Source organism: Equus asinus, chromosome 21 (genome assembly GCF_041296235.1).
Source record: "Equus asinus isolate D_3611 breed Donkey chromosome 21, EquAss-T2T_v2, whole genome shotgun sequence".
In the NCBI taxonomy this organism is placed as follows: domain Eukaryota; kingdom Metazoa; phylum Chordata; class Mammalia; order Perissodactyla; family Equidae; genus Equus; species Equus asinus.
This window is the reverse complement of record NC_091810.1, coordinates 96,665,621-96,675,929: the sequence shown is the minus strand read 5'-3', so window position 1 is coordinate 96,675,929 and position 10,309 is coordinate 96,665,621. Positions and strand designations below refer to the sequence as shown.

At 44.8% G+C, this 10,309-nt stretch overlaps 1 protein-coding gene across 3 annotated transcripts; it reads right to left on the bottom strand.

Moving 5' to 3' along the window:
* Window positions 1–1,408: 1,408 nt before the first annotated feature.
* On the bottom strand, window positions 1,409–7,574 carry P2RY1 (purinergic receptor P2Y1). 3 transcript variants are annotated; one of them, XR_006517490.2, is made up of 3 exons: window positions 6,283–7,207; window positions 5,907–6,083; window positions 1,409–3,758 (listed from the first exon to the last, which is right to left on the bottom strand). XR_006517490.2 is itself a non-coding variant. In XM_014849558.3 (2 exons), exon 1 carries the CDS (start codon window positions 7,066–7,068, stop codon window positions 5,944–5,946), a length of 1,125 nt encoding a protein of 374 aa, XP_014705044.1. In that variant the 5' UTR covers window positions 7,069–7,574; the 3' UTR covers window positions 1,409–3,758; window positions 5,907–5,943. The 3 variants fall into 3 exon arrangements, 2 of the variants coding, with proteins under 2 accessions (XP_014705044.1, XP_014705045.1); XM_014849558.3 differs by having other exon boundaries at window positions 5,907–7,574; XM_014849559.3 differs by having other exon boundaries at window positions 1,409–6,083.
* Window positions 7,575–10,309: the final 2,735 nt, after the last annotated feature.

Below are 10,309 nucleotides of genomic sequence, written 5' to 3'. Positions count from 1 at the left end.
GTTGTTTGGACCGCTGGTCCCAGAACCCTGCTAGCTGGGGATGTCAGTCCCCAGGGTCCACCCCAAAGCAATACAACCTTGTCCAGTTAAAGCAAGTAAGCACAGCATTAACATTAACATGGATTTCTAGTGACATCTCTTATGTCTTTAACGTCCCATCGACTAGACTTCTAAACCATAATAGATCTACGTTGAATTTAGGACAAGCTTTTTGCATTTGGAAATGGAAATTCTGATCATATTTGGGGGCAAAGTTCTAAACCCCCTGAAAATAGAGTATAAAAGAATTTCGATGCAGTACATTTACTTGTGCAGAGAGAGACTTCTCCGACTCCAACCCCAAATCGATTTTGAAGCTCACAATGTGCTCAAAGCTTTAAACTCTTCTTGAATCAGAAAGATAATTATCTGCATAATCTGGATGTATGTACTAAATAAACGTACACACCCCCACACCCACACAAGTCTATCAAAGCCAATGTTAACAAGTGAGGATTCTCAAGCCGTGAAGTCTGGAGAGCACAGCTAATTAAGGAGTAAAATCTGAGTGGCACATACCTTAAGGGCTGCAAGAGATTTGCGTGTGTCCGCCCACAGGATTCTGTGACAGGGACCCCGTGTCTGCAGACAACCAGAAAACCCAGCCAAGACCACTGTGCTTACCTTCTCCACCCAGGACAAAAAGGTGACATTTTAAGCATTCTCCCACTCCACCTACACCTTTTTTTTTTGCTGAAGAAGATGCACCCTGAGCTAACATCTGTTGCCAATCCTCCTCTTTTTGCTTTAGGACAATTTGCCCTAAGTTAACATTGGTGGCCAATTTTCCTCTCTTTTGTATGTGGGCCACCACAGCATGGCTGACGAGTGGTTTGGGTCCACACCTGGGAACGAACCCAGGCTGCTGAAGTGGAGTGTGCCAGACTTAACCACTAGGCAACCGGGCTGGCCCTCCACATATACTTTTTCACTGCACAGCACCAGCAATGTATATTTTAATAAACTTGAGAGAACCAAGCAATGCAGGCTGACAGATGAACAAAAACCACAAAGGATTATTAGTCTGATTACCTCCAAGGATAAATTAGAGGAGAAAGACGACAGCTAACATTTTAAAGACAGAACACTAGTATGAGAAATATGTATTAAGGCTGCATTCCATATTTTCCTCAAATAATTAGGTCATATTCCTACTAATGATTAAATATGGAATAAGGACAACCTTAAATTATCTTGCACCAGGTTCTTTCTTTAACACTTCACTTCTTACGTTCCAGCCTGCACCTCAAGAATGCCTGTGTTACTTCCATACATCCTACAGTATTTGCCAGCTTGGTATAATAGTGAGCATCAAAATTTGGGGAAACTCGTAAGTATTAATACTGCAATAACACAGAAGCCATCAGACCCCATTTCATAGTTTTATTGAGACTTTTTCAGTTTTAATTGTCTATGGTAGGTACAACTCTAGTGACCAAGATTGCATCAAAGCTCTGCTGTTATTATTAATAGCAGATACAAAGTTGGCTGCCATGCCTTAGACACACACACACACACAGCCACGCACGCACATGACATCCTACACTCCTGCATGCAAACTTAGAGGAGATGTGCATTCTTTCTATCTAAAACATGGTTACACACAATTAGTCTGGAATTTGTTAAGCTACCACTGATTTAGATAAACCTGAGAAAGCTCAAAATGTCAAGTAACACTGTTTCCATACCGCCCATTCAATGGCACGATTAATCACAACGAAATCTAGTTCAATTATCTATATTAAAATCACAGATAATACAAAAATAAACATTTTTGCAGAAGCACTAAAACATACTGGATTCAAATTCACAAATTTTGATATGTAACATACATTTCCCTTCATATTAATTTTGAATGATATGTATAATACAATGTACAACAGAATAAAAAATTGTAACAGAATTCAGCAGCCAAATAATATACAGTTATCACTATAAAACTTGGAATTAAAGTCATCAACTGAACAAATAAATCAGATTAAAATGAACAGCAGTGTTGAACTTGCTGGTAGTGTGTTACTTAGAAACTCCACGTCAAAGAAATTAAGATCGTACTATTTCACCTTAAGAAGAAACACAACACAAAAACTGAGGCAAAGCTGAGCACAGTAACTGATGACTCTCTCCCCATCTCCCTAGAGTTTTTCCTTAAACTAATGTTGTATCGATAATGCCCATCCCACCAGACTTCTAAACCATAAGAGATCTACCGTAAATTTAGGACAAGCCTTTTGCATTAGGAAATGGAATCTCTGACCACATTTGGGGGCACAATTCTAAACGTCCTAAAAAGATGATATAAATTTTCTATAGTATCATATAAAATGTAGACAATACAGACTCAGTCTGGCTAAGATATTTTGTATTTACTATTGATCTTATGATAGTCTAACACCAAACTGTGTGTATATAGGAAGAACCCTAAATAAAAACATAAACATGCAGAAGCATTTCTAGAGAAAGTTAATCACTTGTGTCACAAAACAGATTTTCATGTTTTAGACCCAAAGAAATCTGAAGACTTAAACATCTCAAGATAGTGATATTTGAAAAGCATCATAAAATACAATAACTCTCATTTTACCGATGCATCATGCTATGTAAAATACACCAGTGTGACATATATTATACATTGTAATAAATATAGTTTACATCAGTATGTTGGATCTTTCAAGAAAGTTTCAATCTGTACAACTGAAGGACTGTGAGCTTCCTCAATAAATACTGTTATGATAGTTACAATTTGACCAGCAAAGTTAAAGGTTCCATAGATCTCTAACTAGTTACACATCTTATTGTCACTAGTCCAATTCCAGCTGCTACAAGCACTGACATTTCTTTATCCAGGGACAGGTGAGCGCACTGCCCAGCAGACTGAGGAAACTTACAGCTCTTATGTCCATGTCACAGGTGGTGAACTCGAAACCTTTTTAGTTAGGACTGGCACTGAGGAGTCCGAGAAAGCACAGGGGGAGACCCCACGCACCTCTGGCTGGGTGTGGTTTTAACTCTTTGGCATGTCCCCTAGGCCCCGACAGATGGATGTCAGCCAACCTTTTTAATCCACGAACAGTGGCCTTGAAAGGGTCAAGAGTTCCACAGCTGGCCGAGTGGCGCCTCAAGGTGTTACCTCTGACTCCTCTTCTCATGCAGCAACTCTTCTTAGTTTGTCTTTTTACCATTTCAATGCAAACACACACTGACGTTCAGAGAGTCAAAGATGCCAATCTGCGAGTCACAAAACACCTTGAACTTGGCACTAAAACAGTTTTGCAGTGTGAAATTTAGTTAACTGGTAAGTTCTATAATTTTAGCAGATCTTTCATCAAAACGCCAACACATTTCAACCTTTACTATTCAAATACCTCCTCAATCATCATATGCCATGAATCAGATATCCAGCCAACAGATCACTGCTCCGTCTGGATCCCTCTGTGTATTTTCACTGTTAGTATGGACTCTTCCCCGAGACCGCTTTTTGCCTGGAAGTTGGCAAGATCATCCTTGTCACTATTTGGCATGCAATCGCATGTCATTGTCCACTACGTCATATATGAAGCTAAAGAAGAAACACCCTGGACAAAAGCATGCCCAGGAGTAAAAGGGCATTTCTAGTGACTGTCCACCTCCTCACTGCGTCCACACTCCAAAAGAAAGTTCTCTGGAGGCTGAAACAATGTACTTAACACATACTGTAAATCAGGCTGGGCATCTGAGACCTAAAAGGAAGAAAACTAAAGTAAATGGTGAGGAAATATGATAGAAATGTGTACCATTGGCGTTCGAGTCAAGGCTGGTCCAGACTTTGAAATTTCCATGTTGGTCAATTTAGTGTTATCTATCTTGTCTCACTCAACAGGATACTCGACAGGGACAACAAAGTAATGACATATTTTAGACTTTTTCTTCTAGGATTTCATAGCAGACAATGCTGTAGGACCCTAACCAAGTGAGAATCTAGCTAACCTTGTCTTTCCTCAAAATGAGGAGGTGTAAGTAGGACATCTAAAAGGTTTCTTCTTGACTTGGTTTCTATAACTCTGTGCATCAACACTCAACCTGTAAAAAAGAAGCTAAACACAGCTTTTCTTCATTGTTCTTGGTGGTCTGAGACTGGATAAACTGAGCCACTCGAAGAAGAAACCGAGGGTCCCACGAATCCTCAGTCCACCCAGGCATTCCAAGACCTGAAATAAGCCCTGACATTCCTGTCACCACGTCCCACAGGGCGCTAAGGTCCTTGCCTTAAGACACAGCCCCAAACCGCTTTACTTATGAAGTGCTTCCAAACAAGCTGCTCCCACCATCGGTTGCAGAGTCTGATGTTGACTTTATGGGGCTGGTTTCACCATTAAAAATTCCTTTGACCCTGGATTTATCTGTTTGGAGTTATAAATTGGATTAACTCACCTCATTATTCTACATTATACAGAATTTAAAGATTTCAAAGGTTAAAAATGCAGCAATTCAATATTCATCGAAAACTGTTATTAAAGTTAACGAAATGTTTCACATATTTCTCATTACTGCCTGGCAGAGAAAAAATGTAGAAGAAAACACTGACCAGTAGTCTTCTCTTAAATTACTAGGAGTGTGACTAGTAGTTTGTACAAATTATTTCTCAGTGCTGTGGTACCTTAGGTGCTTAAATTTCATTCTTCATATTTCCCTTTCCCATATTTGGAGTTTTTTCTTTAAGTGTGAGGATGCAAGATCCAGTAAAGGACTATAGCTTCCCATTCTATCAACACAACCTATATAAATTCTGCCGCCTTCTTTTCAAATTGCATTCACTATTTTCCAACATTTCCCAGAAGCAAAAAAGAGCCTTTCCACCATGACTTAATTTACACTGAAGTCCTCATCTAACAATGCCTTCTACCTGCTCCCACTTGCCTCATACATTTGAGAACACGGTTGCAGGCACTGCACTGTGGGTGACTGTCACCTCTCCCCCTCTGATATAACACTACCCTCTTGCCCCACATCCCTCAACCTGCTAACAGTTCCTCCACTTTGGTCTGTAGTTTATCGGAGATTTTTAAATTGTTTTCACAGATGTGAGTGAGCATTTGTACTGGAACGCAAACTCCTAAGGCCTGCACAGCAGTGGGACCAGCAGATGCTCGTTATCACAGGAAGTCTAACAGAGCCCGTGGTGTTTACGAGGAAAGTACACGCAGTTTGATTATGTTGAATGCATTTTACTGGTAAGATAATATACGCAGGCTTCCATCATCAAACATTTAGCACCCAACATACAGTGAGTAGTTTTCTAGAAATAACTGAGCAATAACCACTTTTTAGGCTCTTAAATTCACTGACTTTATTTTTCTATTCAATTCTCCCAAGAAACTCAGCCAGCTAGCACCTATGCTTATAGGACCAAAAAAGACACCCCGCTGAGGTCTTTCCATCTGATACTGAACAGACCTACCTCAGTGTTTTGCCATCCTATGTTAACCTTGAGAATGTGGACTTTCAATTTGTTCCCACCATGGATAATTAAAAACAACAAAGATTAGATGAATCACAAAATCAAGTTTCAGGTTGTCAGTTTCCTTGGAGAAATTATTAATATCAAAATAGCTCCAATATTCCTGTGCACTTTAAATAGAAAAGTGTGTCGATTTTAAAGGCAGAAAAGAAGTAAATGTTTAACTAGGACAGTATTATTTTATTATACATACTTCTGGTTAGAAAGAAGGCAGGCCTTGAAAGCAAACCCAAACAAGCCAAGCGTGGGCGTGAGCATTTCCATTTCTTTTTTTTTTTTTTAAACTCACTACTTTCTTGGTTTGAATTTTCACCAAACTTACTAGAAACTTAAAGGGAAAAAAACCACGTGGCTCTGTTAAGCATCCTACCATGTTACAAAGCGGGTGTCTGGGGATTCCTGTGTCCTCACAAGCTTGTATCTCCGTTCTGCTTGAACTCGGATAAAATATTGAGGGTCATGTCTTCACTCTTGGATTGCAAGTGTGCTTCACTTCTTCTGGAAGCTTTCCTGGTGGCTCGGGAGAGTCTCCTTCTGAAAGTGTCTCCTGCCAAGAAATAGAGAATGGGGTCCACACAACTGTTGAGGCTTGCTAGACCTCTCGTCACCTGATAAGTGGCATAAACCCTGTCATTGAAATCACACATTTCTGGGGTCTGAAAATCCAGCCGGGCCCTCAAATTCATTGTTTTCATCACATGGAAAGGGATGTAAGACACAGCAAAAACAGTCAGCACAATAATCACCAGGTAAATGGACTTCCTCCTCAGAGGCGAGTTGTCCAGGTCTTTGTAAATCAAGGCTCTCACAATCAGTCCGTAACAGCCCAGGATCAGCACCAAGGGGACGCAAAACATGGCCACCGTCGTGCACATGCTGTAGACGAAGTAACTCCGCAGGTACTCGTCCGAGGTGGTGTCGTAGCAGGTGACGGTTTTGTTTTTCCGGACCCCGGTGCCCGAGTAGAACAGGATGGGGGAGATGCCCCCCGCCACGATGAGCCACACCAACACGCTGACGTACACGGCGTTCTTCTTCTTGAGCCTGCCCAGGGACTTGAGCGGGTACACCACGCCGCTGTAGCGGTGCGCGCTGATGCAGGTGAGGAACAGGATGCTGCCGTACAGGTTCACGTGGAAGATGAACCTCTGCAGCTTGCACATGGCGTCCCCGAAGATCCAGTCGGTCTTATTGAAGTAGTAGAAGATGAGCGCCGGCAGGGTCAGCACGTACAGGAAGTCGGCCAGGGCCAAGTTGAACATGTACACGGAGATGCCGCTCCACGGCTTCATGTGGAAGACGAACATCCAGATGGCCACGCTGTTGCCCAGGAAGCCGATGATGAACACCACGATGTACACGGCCGGCAGGTAGTAGAACTGGAAGCCCGTCTTGGTCAGCGCGCATCGGAACGAGGTGGCGGCGACGGCGGCGGTGGAGGCCACCGTGCTGTTGCTCCACGGCGAGCCCGGGCCGCCCAGGAAGGCGGCGTCCGTCCCGTTGGGGACAGCCGGCCACAGCACCTCGGTCATTCTCTCCCCGACTCAGGCGGCGGCTCCGAGGGGCAGGCGGCGGCGCGAGGGCAGCGGCGGCGCGGGGCGCAGAGCGCATGGGAAAAGCGGGCGCGCGGAAGGGGGCGGGCGCCGGGGACCCCCGCGGGAGGGGGTGGAGGGGGGCTCGCCCACGCCGGCTGCGGCCCCGCGTTCGCCGCGGGCCATGAACTCCGCCCGGGCCGCGACTTCGCCGTCCGCTGGCAGAGCCGAGGTTACACAACAGGGCGCGCAGGGCACCGGCGCCGACAACTTTCCGACCGTGCTCTCCCGAGGGCCGCGGCTCCGCGCCGGAGAGCGCGCCGGGGGCTCCGCGGGGTCCGGCCGCCGCGCTGCCGGCCTCCTGCCCCCAGAGATCAACTTCGCTTGGGCATCTGCCTTCTCCCTACCTTGCACGCGAGCAGCTCGCCGCTGGGGTCCCCGCCGCTCCCTCCGCGTCCCTGCGCCCAGCCCGGGGGACCCTCGGGGCGCGCGTGGCCGCAGAGCCCGGCGCCGTCAGTGCGGCGCTGCTCCGTCCCGAGTGCAGGGGGCGGGCGGGCGAGCCAGCCGGGCTCCCCGCGAGGGTGGGCGGAGTTTGGGCACCCGGGCGAGTCCGCGCGCCGCGGGGAGGCGAGGGGCGTGCCTGCGCCCCGCCCGCCGGGCTGCCGGCCGGCGCTCTCCGGGGGCCGGTGTTCCCCGGGGCCGGCGCGCTCGGCTGCTGCCCGCCGCGGCCACCCGGGGCGGCGGCGGGGGCGAGGGCGAGGGCGAGGGGCGCGCTCGGGCCGGCGGCTGCCGGGGAGCGATTGGCCCGCGAGCGCTCCCTCGCCCTTCCGCCGGCTCTCTCGGCGAAGTGAAGTTGCTGACACACAGGAAACCCTCTGACCGCTCACAGCCTGCGCCTGCAGCCCTGGAGGGACCGGTCCGCCACAGCAGTCTCGGGGGCCCTCGACAGCCGCGCCAGGTGTCTGCAGGTTCCCGGCAGCCGGCAGTCCCCAGCTGGGAACGCCCTGGTATTGCAGGGCGCCTCCGTCACCGCCACCGAGCCCGGATTCCGGGCACATGCAGGAACCTGCTCCTGGAGGGAGGGAGCGCGAGCTTTCGGGGGAGGGGAGGGGAGGGGAGGGGAGGGGAGGGGAGGGGAAGGAGGAATGGGAGGGGAGAGTGCGCGCCGCTCTGCTCTTTCCTTTTTATTTCAGTATTTTATTTCCTTTTATTTTTTCTCAATTAACCAAATACTAATAAACCAGCGTCACTGGTAACATCCACGTGAGAATTTCTAAAAGGGCCTTGTAAAAATATTATTAGTCAAAACTTCACGTTGCTTCCGCATAATTTAACTTGTTACCCACCACCTACCGACAAGGCCAGCGCCCCAAATCCTCCTGTCCGGTGCATTTAATTAAAGAGCAGAGGCTGTCGTAAAAAATAATTAAAAATATATTGTTTTGGAATAACTTTAATATTCAATACAGCTTTATATAGGTCGATGTAAAGGGCAATTACAACTCCACAGTGATTAAGGGATGGTTTTTGGGTTTTATTACCAATCCTATTTCTGTAGGTTAAAGTGGCTAGTCATAATTATCGCTAGTAAGTATCTTAACAATATAGGTTAGGACTTCCTTAAATACTACATGTGTTGAAAAACTCGTTTTCATGGCTTAAATGTATCAAATTTTTAAGCAATGCACTTCAAAATTATACTTGAATAAGTTTAATTGGAAAATAAATGGTATATTAGCTATTCAGGGACATATTTAAATGGAGTCCACACAGGAATGGAATATAGCGCTTCTTGACAATTTACTAATTAACAATATGTTTTATGTGAACTATTAGCAAAGGCTTTTGTCTTAGAGGGAAAAAATCCGAGAAGAAAATGTCTGTAAAGTATATACCATAAAGATTTCTCTGTGGCCCCAGTTGTTACACGGTAGCGTTCTCTTAAAACTACTCAAAGGAAAACCACGCGCCCCTGGCTTTGATACCACAAAGGAAAATTCCCCACCAGCCCCAGAGGGTCCTCGAGGGGAGCCCCGTGGAAAGCACACAGCCAGCACACGGCGTCAGGGGCGCACGGGCGTTTAAAGTTATGGTCAGTTGAACAGCATAAAAATATGTGACGAAACTCGAGTAAATGACTCAGATAAAGGGTAGGGATAGTGCTGGTTTTGAGAACAGTCTTAAATGAATGCCACAGGCCTCTATTTTCTCATCTGTAAAATAAGTTGGGTTGTCTTTTATTTTTCATTCCAGTCTCCAAATTACATGATTCTAAAACTCCGAGCCTTCACGGGAAGCATTTCGTACTATTGGATTAGGATGGTCCTAACTGGATGATGTTCTATTAAGAGAGAAGAAACAAAGAGAAGCATTTGGAGTTCCGTGGGTGTCCGTAGGTCTCAACTCCTCGCTCCCGTGCATTTTTCATTTGCAACATAAGCAGTGTGTAACCTCACTCAGAAGCCTGTTGCAAATGCATTAACTCCTAATGTGAGCATTTGAAATGTACACTTAGTCCACATGCCATTAAGTACTTTCAGAAAACTTGACACTTACTAGGAATTTGGAGGAGATATCGTAAGTGCACCACAGACTTTTTTTTAATGATATTAAAAAGGTAAATTTTGTAAGCACTGGTTTTACAGCCAGCATATATAACTACATATTTATAATATGTTTGTTATATTTTAAATCAAAAGTGTGCCTTGTGGCAATAATTTATGTGTATTCAGTTCTTGTTCATTGACTTAACTTTCTATTTGTAACACGAACTACATTTAATGAAGGAAAAAGTAAAATATCATATAAAACCTGGTAACATGACAGTATTTAATGATGTTTGAACACCAATTATAAATGTCTTAAATGTATGAAAAGAATATGCTCCATATCCTTAAGTGACTTCCCTCAAATGTTTTGCATTAATTTGTTTTATATTGGATTAATAATGTAAATGCCTGACTTGACACATTTACAATTTAGTTGGAAATGCAAAGAATGTACTTAAGTAACCATAATAATAACATATAACAATAGAAATAATAATATACCTCTCCTATATACTCAGCACTGTGCACACCTAGTAGGGATTATCTCCTTTAATCCTTAAAAATATCCTGCGATGATAGTTGACAATTGTATTCTTATTTTATAAGTGATGAAATGAAGGCACAGAGAGTTTAAGTAAGTCATCTTTAGTCACACAGTTGAAACTGGGACTTAAATGTAAGCCATACATCCT